At 33.6% G+C, this 21,485-nt stretch overlaps 1 protein-coding gene and 2 long non-coding RNA genes across 5 annotated transcripts in view; all 3 read left to right on the top strand.

Annotated features, from left to right (window-relative positions):
* The window catches only part of LOC127862286 (ovostatin-like), a 46,686-nt gene that overhangs the window by 23,719 nt on the left and 1,482 nt on the right, over positions 1-21,485 (top strand). For 2 of the 3 annotated variants that reach the window (XM_052401354.1, XM_052401353.1), the window contains 15 exons: positions 9,881-9,991; positions 10,266-10,394; positions 12,982-13,120; positions 13,589-13,765; positions 13,896-13,974; positions 14,382-14,538; positions 14,740-14,829; positions 15,911-16,100; positions 16,526-16,722; positions 17,060-17,218; positions 17,410-17,478; positions 17,663-17,772; positions 18,699-18,846; positions 19,099-19,201; positions 21,194-21,309. In XM_052401354.1, the coding sequence (XP_052257314.1) occupies positions 9,881-9,991; positions 10,266-10,394; positions 12,982-13,120; positions 13,589-13,765; positions 13,896-13,974; positions 14,382-14,538; positions 14,740-14,829; positions 15,911-16,100; positions 16,526-16,722; positions 17,060-17,218; positions 17,410-17,478; positions 17,663-17,772; positions 18,699-18,846; positions 19,099-19,201; positions 21,194-21,309 (1,974 nt within the window). Of the gene's footprint in view, positions 1-9,880; positions 9,992-10,265; positions 10,395-12,981; positions 13,121-13,588; positions 13,766-13,895; positions 13,975-14,381; positions 14,539-14,739; positions 14,830-15,910; positions 16,101-16,525; positions 16,723-17,059; positions 17,219-17,409; positions 17,479-17,662; positions 17,773-18,698; positions 18,847-19,098; positions 19,202-21,193; positions 21,310-21,485 lie in introns of those variants that run through there. The other variant, XR_008040532.1, reaches the window with a different exon arrangement.
* On the top strand, positions 299-1,790 carry LOC127862305 (uncharacterized). Its single transcript, XR_008040540.1, has 3 exons — positions 299-668; positions 1,054-1,249; positions 1,450-1,790. It is a non-coding gene; the product is annotated as an uncharacterized LOC127862305 (long non-coding RNA).
* Positions 5,158-7,139, top strand: LOC127862306 (uncharacterized). Its single transcript, XR_008040541.1, has 3 exons — positions 5,158-5,789; positions 6,175-6,370; positions 6,571-7,139. It is a non-coding gene; the product is annotated as an uncharacterized LOC127862306 (long non-coding RNA).

Raw genomic sequence — 21,485 nt, 5'->3', positions numbered from 1 at the left:
ATCAATACTTTAAATTAAAATTTCTGCACTAAATATAAATTTACAATATATTTTATGCGAACATATTTGCCTTGTACATGTAAGTTTTACAAACAAACTAACGGCCATTTTCATGGCGAACGTGTCAACAGTGTTGTGTGAAAGTTTTAAACAAGAAAATGGACAGTAACAATATCGAACGGGATTTTAACATTACTTTTACATTGGATTTTAAATCAGTTACTTATTTTTCGTTTTTGGCATCACCGTAGTAAACATTAAAGTTTGAAATGTTCACTGTTGCCCCAAAAAACAGACCCCAACGTGTCGAGTCAAAGTGGGTGGGGAAAGAGATTGCTTCTGGATTTAAAGTTGCTGTAACTTCTTGAGGAAGCTGTTGTTGTCCAGGATTCAGAAGTGCTGCCAGTTGTGAATGGGACGAAGATGAAATGGCGATGCTTTCGCGCTGCATCATGCTTTGGGACATGCTTGATGCAATGGATTCGTTGCTTTTGGCAATGCTAGTACCTGCCAAAATATTGGAACATTTCTTTTGAGTCTGAATGGAAATGTTGCTATAGTTAATTATGCTTTGAACGTTTTTGTGTCCACTGATTTGCATTATATCCGTGGAGCAGCATCCTGAATCCCGCAGCTTCTGAACCATGTGCTTCCTGGCAGAGTGATTTGTAAGTTTTCTACTGATTCCAGAATTAATGCACATGTGTTTCATAATTTGTGCAATTTTTTTTATGCCCATTTTCATGCTGATGAACCATTGCTCATTTCCAGTAGTCGCAGTGATGTTGGCTTTTGTACTTGTTGACAAGTAAAATGGGTCGCTGGGCTCGGAAAACCGATGGGGCCGTTTTGACGCATATATTCTATAATACAAATTTTAAAGTTTAAAGAAATTTTATGAAATAAATTTAGTTTATATATAACTTTTTTTAACCATTTATTTATCTGCATAGTATAAGAGGGTTTTTTCAATTCTGTATATAAAAATCATGTGGATTAACTTATTTGGACATTTTGGAATATAATATCTGTCTATTTCAATTTTCATTATAGAAACAACGAACCTGTAAGTTGCGACAACACATTTGGATGGGTCTTCATCATTGGCCCACATTCTTGGCGGCACAGTTCTTGCTTCGTCAGTTGCACCCGTTCGAGTCTTTGTCTGCCTCTCGACCAACTCCAGATACTCATCTCCTTCTACGTCTCGGCACAGCTTCACATCACCCCATCTAATTAATTCGGAAAGGTGAATCTTTTTTTTTCTACTTTACTTTTGAGGGTAGTTTTTTATGCTAAATTTTCTTAATGTTTTATATTCAAATGTTATAGATTTCAAGTTAAATTAATTGTTCAACAATAAATTGTTAATTTTTTATTACTCGAGCAGTTCTGTCATTTGCTGTTTAGTTTAGTTTTTTCTAAGGGCTTATTTTTTTTAATTTTCAGGTTGACGACCAGTGAAAACAATGTTATTTTCAGTTAAAGTTGTGGTGACAGAACAGTCTACGAACAAATTTTTAGATACATGTTCATGTACAATCTAAATTGCAGACACTGGAAAGTTGAATTGTTAATGTGTTATAAGACATAGTTCGCCTTTATATTTATAAGACAGAAAAAGTGACAGAAAAATTTGCAATTTTAAGTAATAGTTATAAGTCAAGATGCATCGTATATATTCTGTATTCCAGCAAGTTTGAAATTTTATTTTTTACCGTAAATTGTAATGTTCTTCCACACTCCGCATGCCGAAGTTTGTTGTGAATCGGAACCATAGAGAGTTTATTATGGCCTGTGGACTTCCATTACCGAGTTGCCTTTTATCGTAGAGCTTTTGAATTTCATGCTGCTCTATTGGTTGGGCCGCATTCGCCTTGTTTCCTTTGCCTTCTTTCTTAACTTTTTTCATTTTAGACTGGAAGGTTTGAAAATCAAGTAACCTTCAATCATTTTGAATGTCAAAATTATAGTATTTGTGTGTTAGTAATTAACCCTTTCAGTGCGGGAACCAAATTTTGAAGGCCTTTGCAAACAGTTTGGATCCAGATGAGACGCCACAGAACGTGGCGTCTCATCTGGATCCAAACTGTTTGCTATTCTGATAATATTCTTTGAAAAAAATTCGAAGAAAATGCTAATTTTAGAAATAAAGCAGGCCACATTTTAGCAGACGACAAATTTCCCAGCAGGCAAAGGATTAAGTTGATACATTGTCACACGGCTTTTTCATGATAATGAGTCGAGGACTGTTCAACAAATGAGTCGCACACTTTCTAGATTGTTAAATAAATGAGTCGCACACTTTCTAAAATTGTGATAATTTGAGTCGCAAACTTCTTGAAATTGAGAAAATTTTAGTTGCTTACTTCTTGAAATTGTGAAAATTTAAGTTGCCAATTTTCTAAAAATGAGAAAAATTGCAATTCTCACAGAAGGGAAAAAAGCCCTGTGTCATTGATAGTTTTACGAACATTCAAAAATTAAACAGCATCTAAATAAAGTATTAATGAAGTGCATAATTTGCATTTATTAACTTAATTAAGTTGAAGTTCCTTGTCTATACTTGATACAAAAGAGCTCAGTGAGGTTGTTTCGTACTCGTCATCATTTTCTTTTCTTATAGACAAAATGAACATGCATAAGATGTTATCAAGTTCTTTCATTTCAATTTGTGTTATATCAGTAGGTAATTGTTGTTGTTTTAAAAAAAATGTTTTCAACTTCTTCAAATTTGAGTCATGCTTTCTGACTGTGTTTTTGTTTTTTTGCTGAGCATTGTACTTGTCAATGTCTCCTAGGCTTATGGGCACAAAGCCTTTTATTTCTTTTGATTTATGATCATTTTCTTTTATCTCATTTGAGACTAGAATTTTCTCTTCTGTTGGTGGTTTTTGAATGATTTCGTTAGAGGATGGTTCTTCCATGTCATCATCAAAAAATGAAGGGTCGATATTGAATTCTGACATTATGTTGTGGTCGACTTCGGTCACATTCAAAATTACCTGTTTATTTTCATACTCATTTAACCATTCAAAATCAATGTTGAAATTTGGAAAATCAGACATGTTTATTGATTTAAATCAAACACCTGTTCAGTCTTTTTTTGTTACTTTTAGTTAAACCTTTACATGATTAGTGTTAGTTTTTTAGTTAAAATCTGTTGCGGTAGTCTGCACAAAATGATGGTAGCGGCCCAATTAGTATTTGTGTTATTTTTTCGGCGTCAGCTGAATACGCCAGCTTTTCACCTTAGCCTGACCTTTGTTAGCGTCCAATAGAATTCAAATAAAACTTCCCGCGGCCAAGTACAGATGAATACACTTCATTGACTGCATTGGCTGATTTGATAATACCACTAGAACATTGGAAACATGTCCGCGTCTTTGTACCACTGTTTTACTGCGTGTTCAGCATGAAACAGTTTTATCTCTAATAAAAAGGCTTTATAGATAGAACAGTTTTACACTCAATCTCGACATCAATACAGTTTGTGCGTACATCTTTTATTTTCAGAGGATTTTCAGCGCGAGAACGTTGTGTACTTAAAGGCCATGTTCTCATATTTAGTACTGACTTCCATATTCCTGTCAACATGTTATATGTAAAAGTATAAAGAGCAGTGGAAGCGATGCCTCACTTTAATGTGTTGCATTTCAACCCGCGAGGTATAAGGGGTCAGTTCGCGGTTAGTGTGTTTGAATGTCAGAGTTTATATACAGGTCAGACCTTCTGTGCTGTTCGGAGTTCGCGGTCAGTTATATAATAGTTATATAATAAAGACGCTATAGCGTGAACTAGGTGAACCAGAATTTTCTTTACCACCAGAAAGATGTGAAATGAAGATATCCAGCGATATTATTTTATGGCATGTCAATAATAGATTCTTAATGTGTTTTCAACAATTCCATGATAAATATTATTTTTAATTAATTAACAAGAATTGTTCCATCATATTTACTAATGTATTATTGCAGCATATTGACTAATGTATTAAGTATGAGCGCGATGATTCTCGATACTGTTAATAATCGAATCAAATACACGTAGCAATTCCCGATAAACCACTCAAACAGGTTTGTTCGAAGAACGCGCGTATACATATTTAAAATATGTACGGAGACTTCGCGTGTGGCCGGTTGACTTTGGTTTTCTTTTTTGTATCTATAGGTTTATGCCCAGCAATATGTAATAATGTAAAATAAGCCGCGAAAACTCCGCGTAACATCCCGTACTGCGTTTGATGCAGCTAAAAACTGCACAGAAAAAGATATTAGCTATTCTTGATCTCATTCATTTAAATCTTTACCTTCCATAAACTCCAACCACAATCAACGCCGTATATCTTTTTTAAAGATATTTCTTGTTATTGATTACTGCTTTTTTCATTCATATTTTTCGTTTTTATTTTACTTTCATAACATAATGTGAGTTTTTTTCAATAAATACTACATGTTTATTAATGTTGTGAATAAAATATGAATAGATTGGTTTGTTTACATTTTAATGAAATGAGCGACATTCCACGCCTACATAAAGTAGTTCTCCGAGTGGGCGGGACTTAGTATTATAAACATGGAACGCTAGAAATTAGAATGATGAACTCAAATTCGGGCGGAGTTAAACAATGTCATTAATGGGCGGAGCCTAAAAGTGTTATCGGATGGGTATCCGATAACACTTAAAAATATCACGTCAGCGTCTCCAACGTAAATATGCAGTCGTGGCATAATAAATAGAGAATATATTTTTGGTGACTTTTGATATCATGTGATATCAGACGAGGCTGATGTGGCGTAGGAAAAGGCGAGGCTTGCCGAGCCTTTTCACACGCCATATCGGCCGAGTCTGATATCACATGATATCAAAAGTCACCAACCATATATTCTATTTATTATGCCACATAAAAAGCAAAAAAGCAAATTTCAACGAGGTAACGAAAACATACCACCGCTAATTTTTATTGATTTACGGTAGTTTAATATGTAAATTAGACGCGGCCTTATTACATCCGCTAGCGTCTGCATATTTCCACATTAAAAATAGTTCAAAAGTTAACAATAATCAAGAACATTTTAACGCACACAATTTAACAAAATAAAAAGTAAAATGACTTCAGAAATCAATACTTTAAATTAAAATTTCTGCACTAAATATAAATTTACAATATATTTTATGCGAACATATTTGCCTTGTACATGTAAGTTTTACAAACAAACTAACGGCCATTTTCATGGCGAACGTGTCAACAGTGTTGTGTGAAAGTTTTAAACAAGAAAATGGACAGTAACAATATCGAACGGGATTTTAACATTACTTTTACATTGGATTTTAAATCAGTTACTTATTTTTCATTTTTGGCATCACCGTAGTAAACATTAAAGTTTGAAATGTTCACTGTTGCCCCAAAAAACAGACCCCAACGTGTCGAGTCAAAGTGGGTGGGGAAAGAGATTGCTTCTGGATTTAAAGTTGCTGTAACTTCTTGAGGAAGCTGTTGTTGTCCAGGATTCAGAAGTGCTGCCAGTTGTGAATGGGACGAAGATGAAATGGCGATGCTTTCGCGCTGCATCATGCTTTGGGACATGCTTGATGCAATGGATTCGTTGCTTTTGGCAATGCTAGTACCTGCCAAAATATTGGAACATTTCTTTTGAGTCTGAATGGAAATGTTGCTATAGTTAATTATGCTTTGAACGTTTTTGTGTCCACTGATTTGCATTATATCCGTGGAGCAGCATCCTGAATCCCGCAGCTTCTGAACCATGTGCTTCCTGGCAGAGTGATTTGTAAGTTTTCTACTGATTCCAGAATTAATGCACATGTGTTTCATAATTTGTGCAATTTTTTTTATGCCCATTTTCATGCTGATGAACCATTGCTCATTTCCAGTAGTCGCAGTGATGTTGGCTTTTGTACTTGTTGACAAGTAAAATGGGTCGCTGGGCTCGGAAAACCGATGGGGCCGTTTTGACGCATATATTCTATAATACAAATTTTAAAGTTTAAAGAAATTTTATGAAATAAATTTAGTTTATATATAACTTTTTTTAACCATTTATTTATCTGCATAGTATAAGAGGGTTTTTTCAATTCTGTATATAAAAATCATGTGGATTAACTTATTTGGACATTTTGGAATATAATATCTGTCTATTTCAATTTTCATTATAGAAACAACGAACCTGTAAGTTGCGACAACACATTTGGATGGGTCTTCATCATTGGCCCACATTCTTGGCGGCACAGTTCTTGCTTCGTCAGTTGCACCCGTTCGAGTCTTTGTCTGCCTCTCGACCAACTCCAGATACTCATCTCCTTCTACGTCTCGGCACAGCTTCACATCACCCCATCTAATTAATTCGGAAAGGTGAATCTTTTTTTTTCTACTTTACTTTTGAGGGTAGTTTTTTATGCTAAATTTTCTTAATGTTTTATATTCAAATGTTATAGATTTCAAGTTAAATTAATTGTTCAACAATAAATTGTTAATTTTTTATTACTCGAGCAGTTCTGTCATTTGCTGTTTAGTTTAGTTTTTTCTAAGGGCTTATTTTTTTTAATTTTCAGGTTGACGACCAGTGAAAACAATGTTATTTTCAGTTAAAGTTGTGGTGACAGAACAGTCTACGAACAAATTTTTAGATACATGTTCATGTACAATCTAAATTGCAGACACTGGAAAGTTGAATTGTTAATGTGTTATAAGACATAGTTCGCCTTTATATTTATAAGACAGAAAAAGTGACAGAAAAATTTGCAATTTTAAGTAATAGTTATAAGTCAAGATGCATCGTATATATTCTGTATTCCAGCAAGTTTGAAATTTTATTTTTTACCGTAAATTGTAATGTTCTTCCACACTCCGCATGCCGAAGTTTGTTGTGAATCGGAACCATAGAGAGTTTATTATGGCCTGTGGACTTCCATTACCGAGTTGCCCTTTATCGTAGAGCTTTTGAATTTCATGCTGCTCTATTGGTTGGGCCGCATTCGCCTTGTTTCCTTTGCCTTCTTTCTTAACTTTTTTCATTTTAGACTGGAAGGTTTGAAAATCAAGTAACCTTCAATCATTTTGAATGTCAAAATTATAGTATTTGTGTGTTAGTAATTAACCCTTTCAGTGCGGGAACCAAATTTTGAAGGCCTTTGCAAACAGTTTGGATCCAGATGAGACGCCACAGAACGTGGCGTCTCATCTGGATCCAAACTGTTTGCTATTCTGATAATATTCTTTGAAAAAAATTCGAAGAAAATGCTAATTTTAGAAATAAAGCAGGCCACATTTTAGCAGACGACAAATTTCCCAGCAGGCAAAGGATTAAGTTGATACATTGTCACACGGCTTTTTCATGATAATGAGTCGAGGACTGTTCAACAAATGAGTCGCACACTTTCTAGATTGTTAAATAAATGAGTCGCACACTTTCTAAAATTGTGATAATTTGAGTCGCAAACTTCTTGAAATTGAGAAAATTTTAGTTGCTTACTTCTTGAAATTGTGAAAATTTAAGTTGCCAATTTTCTAAAAATGAGAAAAATTGCAATTCTCACAGAAGGGAAAAAAGCCCTGTGTCATTGATAGTTTTACGAACATTCAAAAATTAAACAGCATCTAAATAAAGTATTAATGAAGTGCATAATTTGCATTTATTAACTTAATTAAGTTGAAGTTCCTTGTCTATACTTGATACAAAAGAGCTCAGTGAGGTTGTTTCGTACTCGTCACCATTTTCTTTTCTTATAGACAAAATGAACATGCATAAGATGTTATCAAGTTCTTTCATTTCAATGTGTGTTATATCAGTAGGTAATTGTTGTTGTTTTAAAAAAAATGTTTTCAACTTCTTCAAATTTGAGTCATGCTTTCTGACTGTGTTTTTGTTTTTTTGCTGAGCATTGTACTTGTCAATGTCTCCTAGGCTTATGGGCACAAAGCCTTTTATTTCTTTTGATTTATGATCATTTTCTTTTATCTCATTTGAGACTAGAATTTTCTCTTCTGTTGGTGGTTTTTGAATGATTTCGTTAGAGGATGGTTCTTCCATGTCATCATCAAAAAATGAAGGGTCGATATTGAATTCTGACATTATGTTGTGGTCGACTTCGGTCACATTCAAAATTACCTGTTTATTTTCATACTCATTTAACCATTCAAAATCAATGTTGAAATTTGGAAAATCAGACATGTTTATTGATTTAAATCAAACACCTGTTCAGTCTTTTTTTGTTACTTTTAGTTAAACCTTTACATGATTAGTGTTAGTTTTTTAGTTAAAATCTGTTGCGGTAGTCTGCACAAAATGATGGTAGCGGCCCAATTAGTATTTGTGTTATTTTTTCGGCGTCAGCTGAATACGCCAGCTTTTCACCTTAGCCTGACCTTTGTTAGCGTCCAATAGAATTCAAATAAAACTTCCCGCGGCCAAGTACAGATGAATACACTTCATTGACTGCATTGGCTGATTTGATAATACCACTAGAACATTGGAAACATGTCCGCGTCTTTGTACCACTGTTTTACTGCGTGTTCAGCATGAAACAGTTTTATCTCTAATAAAAAGGCTTTATAGATAGAACAGTTTTACACTCAATCTCGACATCAATACAGTTTGTGCGTACATCTTTTATTTTCAGAGGATTTTCAGCGCGAGAACGTTGTGTACTTAAAGGCCATGTTCTCATATTTAGTACTGACTTCCATATTCCTGTCAACATGTTATATGTAAAAGTATAAAGAGCAGTGGAAGCGATGCCTCACTTTAATGTGTTGCATTTCAACCCGCGAGGTATAAGGGGTCAGTTCGCGGTTAGTGTGTTTGAATGTCAGAGTTTATATACAGGTCAGACCTTCTGTGCTGTTCGGAGTTCGCGGTCAGTTATATAATAGTTATATAATAAAGACGCTATAGCGTGAACTAGGTGAACCAGAATTTTCTTTACCACCAGAAAGATGTGAAATGAAGATATCCAGCGATATTATTTTATGGCATGTCAATAATAGATTCTTAATGTGTTTTCAACAATACCATGATAAATATTATTTTTAATTAATTAACAAGAATTGTTCCATCATATTTACTAATGTATTATTGCAGCATATTGACTAATGTATTAAGTATGAGCGCGATGATTCTCGATACTGTTAATAATCGAATCAAATACACGTAGCAATTCCCGATAAACCACTCAAACAGGTTTGTTCGAAGAACGCGCGTATACATATTTAAAATATGTACGGAGACTTCGCGTGTGGCCGGTTGACTTTGGTTTTCTTTTTTGTATCTATAGGTTTATGCCCAGCAATATGTAATAATGTAAAATAAGCCGCGAAAACTCCGCGTAACATCCCGTACTGCGTTTGATGCAGCTAAAAACTGCACAGAAAAAGATATTAGCTATCCTTGATCTCATTCATTTAAATCTTTACCTTCCATAAACTCCAACCACAATCAACGCCGTATATCTTTTTTAAAGATATTTCTTGTTATTGATTACTGCTTTTTTCATTCATATTTTTCGTTTTTATTTTACTTTCATAACATTATGTGAGTTTTTTTCAATAAATACTACATGTTTATTAATGTTGTGAATAAAATATGAATAGATTGGTTTGTTTACATTTTAATGAAATGAGCGACATTCCACGCCTACATAAAGTAGTTCTCCGAGTGGGCGGGACTTAGTATTATAAACATGGAACGCTAGAAATTAGAATGATGAACTCAAATTCGGGCGGAGTTAAACAATGTCATTAATGGGCGGAGCCTAAAAGTGTTATCGGATGGGTATCCGATAACACTTAAAAATATCACGTCAGCGTCTCCAACGTAAATATGCAGTCGTGGCATAATAAACGAACTTCCATGCTTTCTTACAGGTCCTTGTGAACTTACGAAAGAGCGATTCATTTCGAGGACTTGCCGTCTCCAAGCGTGGGAAGTCAGTACGGTTCGTCGAGCGATGCGGTAATCTAGTGGACTGCATACTGGTATAAATATAACTTACAAATAATTAACTTAGGCCTCCAATTTAATATTCAATATTTGTCACAATGAATTTTGAAATTTCCTATTAGACATATATTTCTGTAACATTAATATTGCTAAACAAAACACTTCATTGTCTGTGTTAATTTATATTTTCTATTTTTTCTTTAATATACAATTGAAATATAAGAATGATAATAAGATTATAAATTAACTTTCATCCAATCAAAATGTTATTTGTATCGTTTATACAAACGTCATGGTATGTAATGATAGGCTAAAGCAGGGCGAGCCACCCCCGTATTTTTTCCTATCGTCCCGACTGAGATAGGAGAAATCAAGCTGACATTGGAGGCGGATTCGAAACTGTTCAAAGACACAGTCATCAAGCAGTTGATAGTCAAGGTAATAAAATATGCACATAGATAACTAATGATCGATATATATACGTGAACATAATACGCGAATGAATGCTTATCTTTTATCTAAAATTGCATAAATTCAGGAAAAACAACTGTTTATATTACATGGTTCAGAAAAATAACAACAAAACGCCTACACTTTATTTGAGCAAATTTATAATTTTACCTCAGCTTATTACAAATAGCCTATGCACGCTATATACAGGCAAGAGATTAGTTGGAATGTTCATACCCTTTAAAGTTGCTTAGTTTAGAGGTTTTAGATAAATTAATATACAACATAGCACAAAAATTATTTTCTAGACATTATAGCAAAAAAGAAGTTCTTGTTCTTATTCACTACTTTAAGAACTGAATACAGATACTAACAGGAAATCATTTAAACTGGGATCGTCGCATTGGAACAATTAGATACATACAACTAAATACTTGAAAACATTTTGCGAAAACTAATACTCTGCATTTAATAATATATATAATTTCTCATGAAAGCCTGTATATCTAAATACCATTGCACAGTAGAACATACGAACAGTTTGCATTGATATTTTTTATATTTCGAACGTTTGCTTCATGCTATTTACCAATAATAATTTAAAAGCTCTTCTTTTTACCTCCTCAATTAAAGCCACACTTTTTTTATTTCGAGGCTGCACTGTTGAAATTATTCAGTTTCTAATTTGTAAATCCAAGTAATAGACACTTACATGTCTGCCTGATGGTAGGTATGGTAGGTCTAGTTTTATCAAAAATATTGAACACACATTTAACTATATCTTGGTTTGATGGAAAGTACCAGCACAAGAGCGCAGTTTTGTTACTTGATTGTTACAGAGTGTACATATATTATCCGCAAAAAATGTTCATATTTAACGCAAGTGATTTAGTTCCTAGGATTCTATGCACTATATTATATTGGAACCGTCTGATTAATATCCTTAGTTACATTAAACACAAACAAATGTGCATGTTTTCCAGTCATTATCAAAGAATTCTGATCTGTATTTTCTGTGGCCTGATTGAATGTTAATTTTTGTATGAATTTTTCATAAATATTTTTTTACCTTTTTAAGGCTAGCTACTTCGTCTTTGAATTTAATAGTCAGAATTTATAATATTTGTAAAAATGTTTACTATATTCATTACACATGTAAGCTAATCCTTAGTACAATAGAAAGTTAATGTTTGTTCCGACATATAAATCCAACAATTTTTTCTTTCATAACTCTCAAATCAAATACATCTTTTATAAAAACTATTAATATAAATATACCTGTTATGAATTTAAAAATTATTAATATAAAATAAAGGCATATCCAGAATATTACCACTATTGATATTTTAGAGGTTTTCAACACACAATTTATTATTTTTGAAGACATCAAGGAAAATATTGTTTTAATTGTTATCATATTTACTCGGGATACATTTAACAAGTAGTCAATTGTGTTAGTTAATCTTTTGACGATATACCATGGTAATTACAATATCCATAGCTAGTCGCTTATATTTTTAGCCATGTTATTTTCATATATGTTTCACATGAACACTTATATAATATTTAACCCACCTTTTTCTTTTCTTTAACAATAACAGAAGCTGTAAGATTGCTTGGTCCTGTCCAATGAATCCATACACTTGTAGATTAATTCATTTTTGTGTGTCTATTTTTGGTGATGGTTCTGACACAAATAAATGAGTACGTGACGGTTAAAGCTGTGTTTTGGATGTAGAAATGATAGGCGTTCTTTTATAAGACCGTATTCTGTGCATACGGTAGTATGTTTGTCATTCATGTTTAATTTAATAATACATATTGAGAAATAGACTCGTTTTAATTTCATTTGCGGTGATTGATAAATATTGATACGTGTTCGTTGTTTTTAACCAAAATACAGACACCTTTTGAATGTATGGCAAAATCTCAAATAACTTTATCCGTCCCATTTTGAGTATAAATGTATTACTTTACATATCAGAAGTAAAATCTTCAACATAAGTATGTGCTTGATTTGCTGTCACGAACCCAAAAGCATATCTACGTTTTTACTGTTATTAAGACCCGTAAAATTGTATAAGATAAATTGGTAAGATGCGCAATGTGCCGCATCATAGACATTTTTAAAGTCAGAGATATGTTTGCTTACCACTTTTCTATCGCTGCAATTTTGCATGTTATGATTTAAGGATTTCAGCAGAGAAATTATTGTGGTTACAGTAAAACAATGAGTTTTATTTAAATCAAAATACATGATTCACCAATCTATATCGAGAGCTTAAATACTATTTTTTTTCACGATGTGTCACTTAATCAAATCCGACGGTGAACTTGTCATATAATAGTAGAAAAGGAAATCACAAAAAATAAGATCTGCTTACACGTGTATGGTATCTGAAAATTATTGTTGGCAACCATCAGGTGATTTATCTTAGGTTGTTGTTATCGCGTTAACATATGTAAATGATTTATATGGCTCACTTGGCGCACTTGGTTTTTGCTGTGTGCTTGTGAAATAGTGAAATATCAACGAACATAAACTAGCTCCCCTTTGATGTTTTATCGTTGAAAGGCAGAAGGGGCTCCGCGTAGCGTTGCTTATCCTGTCCTCATCGATTTAGCTGAGACCGCCGTATTTGAAAAGACCCTGCAGGTGTCATATCCACCGAATGTCGTTGACGGTTCTCAACGAACACGCATCACCCTTAACGGTAACGCTATAGAGTGAATAGATTAGGTGTGAAAGTTAAAACATAAGGTTACAGAACATTAAGAAAAAAGGCGATATGTTTAAATAATGCCAATTGGTGTTCTTGTACGTTTAACATACTTAAAGTAAAATCCGCATACAAATAATTGAATTGACTGTTGTAACTAAAACCATTACCTTAGAACATAGTTTGATTAGCTGTACATATGGAACTTATTGCGGTTCTTTGACCACAACATCCTTGGAAAATCTAAAGTGATAATTATGATGGGTTTAATTCCTCTTGCTGACAATGTTCTGTTTGTTCGCTTACTGTTACACAATAACCTCAAGAGTAATTTACAGCATTGTTAGGTAAAATACATTTGTGTAATTTAGAACTTATTGTTTTCTGATAATGCTTATGTAGAAAAGTTAGAAATGTACTGAACGCACTTGTTTATCCTCCGGCACACGTCCTGCATTTTAGGCGACATCATGGGCCCCACGTTAGATAACTTGCAGAAACTGGTTGTTCAGCCATACGGTTGTGGCGAGCAAAATATGGTCACAACCTCTCCATCGGTGTTTGTCCTAATGTACCTTACATCTGTAGGAAGACTAGATGATGTCGTTAAACGCAAAGCGGAAAGTTTTATATCAATTGGTAAGCATGATGTTCAAAATATATGAAAATATTATTCATTTATTGTAGCTATTCATGTTATTTTGTGTATTCTAAATGCGTTATAGTGTTTGTTATTTCAAAATGTCATGGTAATTTGTGATATTCCTAGGAATCCAACGTCAGTTGAATTACAGGCATTTTGATTGGTCGTTTAGTGCCTGGGGCGGAGCAGGAACCGGAAGCACGTGGTACGTAAGACTTCGTTTGTGCATCATGTATTAAGTCTAAGTCGAAATTGAAATGCAAAAGGCTGAGATTCAATACAGAAAAAAATCCAAAAATATCGAAAATATAAGTGTTAAATTTAAACTTTAAACATGTGACTGCAAATATTGATTACACTTTTTGAAATGGCAGAGTGTTTTCAACGTATTTAATTTTCTTTAAACTCACTGTTCTCTACTGTTGAATGAAATTTTGTTGTAAACTATTAAAACGGCATGTCAAGCTCTCCATCGAATTTTAATATAATACAATTTGAGATGCGACATTACAGCCAATCTGAATTGTCTTAAATACTATTAATTCTAGGTTTTTTTATTTAAACTTATTGCATATTTATTGGAGAATTGTTCACAAATATGTACCATTTCAGGTTGACGTCATTCGTCTTGAAGGTGTTCTCGGTAGCAACGTTTTACGTGGACGTTGACGACCTTATTGTTATCAATCCGACCAAGTACCTGCTAAGTACCCAGAACAGTGACGGTAGTTTTTTAGAAAAAGGCAATGTCATACACCGTGAAATGCAGGTTAATAAGTTCTTAAGATTTTTCTAATAATCATAATAATCTTTTTCAGGTGGTCAAATATAATTTGTAGGCGATTGCAATATTAAAGTTTATTGGTGAAATTTAATCTTTTAATGTAGAGGCACTATATAATTTAGTACTCTTTTTATGTGCAAATGCATGTTAAACGTGTACATGTCCTCTGGGATTTCAATATGCCAGGGCGGTTCCAGTGGCACGGTTGAGCGAATTACAGCGTTCGTGTTAATTGCTCTATTGGAAGCTAAACGTGCGTCACAGTCCACATTCACAGTAAGTTACACCATTGATGCGGTTGCATGATTCATGTAGACGCTAGCTTCACTAGTCCTTAGCGTGTTGTACATTATCATGCTATTATAATGAACTTTAATACATTTTTATCAAATCGACGAATTAATACTGTTAGTGATCAAATATAAAACCAAATACAAACGCAGCTCGTTGTGTTCTTATTATGATGCCACCCCCGTCCGCAGAAGAGGGGGTATATTTTTTGCAAATGTCGGTCCGTCGGTCGGTTGGTCCGTCCGTCGGTCGGTTCGTCCACCAAATGGTTTCCGGATGATAACTCAAGAACGCTTAGGCCTAGGATCATGAAACTTCATAGGTACATTGATCATGACTGGCAGATGACCCCTATTCATTTTCAGGCCACTAGGTCAAAGGTCAAGGTCACAGTGACTTGAAAAAGTAGAACGGTTTCCGGATGATAACTCAAGAACACTTAGGCCTAGGATCATGAAACTTCATAGGTACATTAATCATGACTGGCAGATAACCCCTATCGATTTTCAGGTCACTAGGTCAAAGGTCAATGTCACAGTGAATCGAAACAGTTAAATGGTTTCCGGATGAAAACTCAACAATGTTTAGGTTTAGGATCATGAAACTTCAAAGGTACATTGATCATGACTGACAGATGACCCATATTGATTTTCAGATCACTGTGTCAAATGTCAAAGTCACAGTGACTCGAAACAGTAAATGGTTTCCGGATGATAACTCAAAAATGCTTAGGCCTAATCATGAAACTTCATAGGTACATTGATCATGACTGGCAGATGACCCCTATTGATTTTCAGGTCACTAGGTCAAAGGTCAAGGTCAGAGTGACTTGAAACAGTAAAATGGTTTGTAACGAATTCACACAATGGCTGCCACTACAACTGACAGCCCATTTTGGGAGCATGCGTGTATTACAAACAACCCTTGTTTTTATTTAAGTTCTTTAACAACATTGTTGATAAGTTGAATTCCATGCATTGGAGTTTATATATTAGGGGCATCCAAAAGAATGGATACATTCCATGTTTTATTGACATTCGTAAAAACGATATGTCCTATCCTTTAGTTTGACACAGCAATACAGACGAAGTTGAACATTGGCATTGATACATCTGTCCGATATCTAGAGAACCAGTTGAATAACCAGACATCATTGTATACTATCGCAATAACAGCGTACGCGTTGGGATTAGCGAAGTCCGATTTTACCGAAGAAGCATTACAAATGCTGAAATCTCGTGCCAAAACAAAAGGAGGTAATATTGTCTTAAAGCATTACTTCTAATGTGTGTTTATATGCACGAAACAATGTATGCAAATCATTCATGTATTATTTATCACAAAGAAACATGTGGTAGTTTGTTTGTAGAATTGACGGACTGTATTGAACAAATCTCTTACAAGCATAGTTTTTACGAAACCTTTTCTCTTTCAATACAAGTATACACCATTTGCACTTAAGAAGACTTTTAAAATAAGATTTAAATTCTCTTTGCTGTTTGTTTTGTTTTTTATACAGCTAATGAATTAAGTGTTGTTATTGTTTTCGATCCCACTATAAAGACACGTTTAAAGATGAACACGTTGTCCCACATTTTCCAAAAACAGATGTGCAATATGTCATTTTGATATTGCCAATCATTAAAGAACTTTAAATTGATATATATTATATTCGTTACAGGGATGATATATTGGGAAGAAGCTGCACCACAACTGTCGCTGTACCATTACGGCCCATCAACTCAGGCCGTTTCCATAGAGATCACGGCGTATGCACTTCTTGCTTATTCCTCTGTCGGCGACAAGCGAACAGGCGCAATGATACAAAAATGGATAGTTACACAACGAAATCCTTACGGAGGATTTATATCTACTCAGGTCAGGTTTCTGATTAATTAAGTTCCGTAACAGAAGTGTGATTACTTGTACAGAGCCATGTTTTTGTCATCAAAATAACATGTAACAAGTTCATATATACATTAAGAATACTTAGTGTTGCCAGAATGAAAGTACGTTAGAAGTTACAAAGTATTTCATCTCTGGTTTTATGTTTACAGCTTCTTTTGCGTAACAGTCCTTTATTTATGATAAATGACAAATTGCCAAATACACAGGTCATATATTGCACAATCAATCGAGAAGTTAACTTGGAACAGCGGGACATTGCAACGATTCATTCAAACAATCAGTGCATGAATTACTCGACACTTTTCAGGATACTGTTATTGCATTGGAATCGCTGGCAAAGTACGGCATGCTGAGCAAAAGACCCTCAACTGACATAAGTATCTGGCTGAACTTCAAAGACTCTGAGATTCTACAGAAAAAACTTCGAATCATACCAAGCAATGCCATGGTCGTTCAGACACTCGACGTATGTCATATTTTCTGTTGTATTATATGGATGACGATTTGTAACTTATATGTCAATCAACCTTTAATATAGAAATTTTGCTTAACTGTTTACAAACAAATTATGTGTTAACTTAACGTCCTGATTTATTGGCTAGACTTTACTGTTGCACAAAACGACCGTTTGTTTAATTGTGCTTTGTCTTGTTTCAGATCGCAACAGACACAAACGAAATACTTATTCGTGCTACCGGGGTGAAGGACTCGGCAGCAATTATAACAGTATGTTTATAGAAAACCAAATATTCTTATATCTGAAAAAGATGTTCATTATTGACTTTGTTAATTCCATTTAGCAAAATGTTGTTTTCTTTAGATTTTGAATGCTTGACTGTTATACAACATATTTCCCTAGCCATAAACTAATCGCACTGGTATTTACAACATGTTTATACTCTTTTTTCAGGTTTCTTTGTTTTACAATGTATTCATGGATCTGGAAAACAAAGACATAATATTGACGGTCAATGTTTCTTCAGAATCTCTTAAAGGTTTCATTGTGCGATCGTGTGTAAGGTATAGTTTTTAAATACCCTTTAAGAATGAAAAGTTATTATACGTTTGAAGAAAGTAGATGATTAGAGAAATTACTTACTAAGAATTTGAATTAGGATTAAACCAAATATATATAAACGATTTTTATCATAACTTTTATATATCTTCAACTACTAACAGTTGAATATAAATGTCACGATACATTAATCTTAATGCGATGGTTGATATCGACCATTGTGTATGAAAACAAGATGTTGAATATTTAAATAAGCATTTAAACACAAAGTTTTGCTGTATGTGTTAAAGGCCAATTGCCGAAGATGAGCAATAACCGAAATACCACTAGTTTTGAATATTTTCGAATCAATATTGTGAAAATTGTCAAGTGTTTCTAACATTTTCATTTACCCGTACACATGAATATAGCAAATTATGACTGCATAATTTTCCCTTGAACTTAAATGCAAAGTCAGCGTTTCTGTTTATACACTTTGTGTTTGATTAACTTATAGATGTTGACGCATTTGCACACCCAATAAAATAAATATTATTAAAATTTGCACGTGTGAAGAATTTGTTAGGATACATCCTTATGTTATCTAGACAAATCACTTAAAGTTCGTCTTCGGTAAATGATCATCCATTTAGAACTTGGAATGTCGTATATTGATGCCTCCATGTTGGACCTCATTAGAATTTCGATTCTGCGTCATAACGTCTGGATAGTTATGACAATCGAAAGAAGGCACACTAAAACGTAGATTCAATTGTAGTTTCAGGTAAATGTGTATTAACAGTATCAACAGAATCAAATAGATGTATGTGATATTTTGCTTCGATATTTGGTCCTTGACTTGTACAAACACTAAACACTATGTAGATTAAGGTATGCGAATGTATTTTATTATGCAATTGTTTAACCATGAGTACTTCCACTGTCAATACAGTTGGACAAGGCATGAGCACAGCGGGATGATTGTTGTCGAGGTTGGTATACCGTCTGGCTTTGTGGTATTGATGTCGAAAATATCCCAGAATAGATTCTTGAAACGAACAGAAATCGAAGACCAGAAAGTGGTCCTGTATTATGACGAGGTACGCACTTTTAAAGATATTGTGTACTTATAAATACGTGCATTCATCGCCAATATAGCATCGTTAAATCTAGTATACACTTCTGGAAGAAGGATATACACCTCATATAAATATGTTCTTAATACTTTCGATAGGATAAATAAATAAATAAATATATATATATATATATATATATATATATATACATGGATTAACTTTAATTACAGCCAGACGCTTATAATGGAGATTTAATCCAAATATCTTGTTTTTAAGGTTACTTATATTGATACCTGTACGGACATTCACATGACCAGAGAGAGCATGGTGGCCAACATGAAGCCTGTACAAGCCAAAGCATATGAATACTACGAGCCAAGTATTGAAATTGTCTATTTTTCTAGAATATAGACAATCCCAGACATCGATTATTCCCGGATTACCGCCCCTGCGCGCCGCCATATTGGTACTGAAGAACAATGCAGGGACCTATATGTTTGCTTAGGCCATTGAACAATAAAACGAAGTGACGCGATTTTAGTAAATGTATTTGAAGATTTTGATGGTTTCTGTTATCGATACAATAATCATATAACAGTTCGTATTAATTTTTTTTTATCAGGTCCATCTGCATTGTTTAAGAGTCATAAAACCATAGACGAAGATCTGAGTCTCTGATAAAACTCAGCATGAGTTAGGCCTTTATTGTCATTTGACATGTTCTTAGAAGGTGACACATGGTATCTTATCTTAATAACAGCATCTACACATGTGGTGATATATGGTGTCACAGACATAACAAATAACACTTGTAATCCACCATTAGGACATCGTCTCCCACTGAGGGAATGCTTTCGTTTCTCAATCGCAGATGGTGTTTCTTTTACCATAAATTAATTAAATTAAATTTTTTTAATTGACAATCCGTAATTACCGCAAGAAAACATCACTGTGTTCGTGTGTAAATAGTTTATTTCAATCTTAACTGTATAGTGAACATTTAAGAAAGAAATGAATACGTTGACGGAATGTAGCGAACATTATTGGAACTATTTAAGTTTACGTATGACTACATATGTGCCCTGTTAAGCATTTTTATCGTAGATTTAGATTGTAAGCAAGCAAACAATTAAGTAAATATTTAAAACAAGACAAACACAGTTCAGGCTATAAACTTTGATTCTAAACATTAGAATGGTATTGAAATGATAAAATCAAAATAAAGTTATAAGCAAAAGCAGATATTCACTTTTCAATTAAAAAACTGCCATGTTCTGACATCTTACACATCTTCTCTAATGAATATCCCCTGGACTAGTTCATTTATAATCACAAACATATTTTCCGGCTAGAGATATTTGTTTGAAAGCGATTTTTAAATAAAATATAGTAATACAAAACAACATAGTTTTAGACTAAACCATATACTTTTTAATAAGAAAAGATTGCCACTACATGAACTTTTACAGAGTTTCGCTTATAATAAATGTCCGGACCAATTTTAGCTGAAATATTTTTTTTTATTGAGGCTAGAGCTTTAACATTACCTTAAATATGATACACAAAAAGAAATATTATTAAAGAATTTATAAATCTTAAGGAAAACAAAAATATGTACTATTCAATAAAAAAAGTCTGTCTCGGTATTGAATCATTCATTTTCTTAATGAGTAAATCTGGAAATAAATACCTTTTTTATAAAGAAATAATAATGTTTTAATCAAAGACAGATATCTGATTTTCAAATAAATTAAATATCTCGGCCATAAATCTTAAAAAATTTCGCTAAATAACATCTGCGGAATTATTAACGCTAAAAAGCAGAAAGTTTACTTCAGAATTTATATGCGGAAATAACCTTTTTAATTATCTTCGAATAATAACATTCAATAAAGAAATAATTGTGTTTTAAGCAATGGCATAACTGGAAGGATTTCTTTTAAAAATACAGCAAATTCGGCCTAAAACATTACGGGAAGAATTTGACAGATAACAGCGTTCTACATGTCACCCATGTAGAGCGCTGTTATCTGTCAAATTCTTCAGTACCATGATGGCGGCGGGGTCACGTGATAGCCAATATGGCGGCGGTCAATTTATAGATTCTGGTATTGTCTATATCTTCTTCCATAAAACCCAACTAGATTTTTATTAAAATACAATCTTGTATTTTATTTTAGTTTTTTTTGCAATATTTGTTTTCAAAATTACAAACATATATACAAAGACCGCCACACGTATATTTTTTATTGGCTAATGCAATACTATTACAACATACTAGTAATACAGAAGTATTTTGCTGTAAGTAATACACACATTGTAAAAGATTAACATGCCGTGAAGACGTTGACACTTATTTATTCAATTTCAGGCAATGAGATGACAGTGTTTTACCTACCATTAAGTGCAAAAAATGCGAGCGTATGTGACCTGTGTGGTGCAGAGTGTGGATGTGAAACAGAGAAAGGAAAACATGACATTCCGATGGTAAGGTTTTTAAATCAGTGACCCGTCTTATTTAGCACATGAGAATCAGTGACCCGTCTGATTAAGCATTTGTGGTTTATAAATCAGTACATGTATTTCGTCTTAGTAACCATATGTTGTTTATGAATCAGTAACCCGTCAAATTAAGCATATGTGGTTTATAAATCAGAGAGCCG

This window comes from Dreissena polymorpha, chromosome 16 (assembly GCF_020536995.1).
Source record: "Dreissena polymorpha isolate Duluth1 chromosome 16, UMN_Dpol_1.0, whole genome shotgun sequence".
Lineage (NCBI taxonomy): Eukaryota > Metazoa > Mollusca > Bivalvia > Myida > Dreissenidae > Dreissena > Dreissena polymorpha.
Note: the sequence above shows the minus strand (reverse complement) of the source record. Positions and strands in the feature narration are given on the sequence as shown.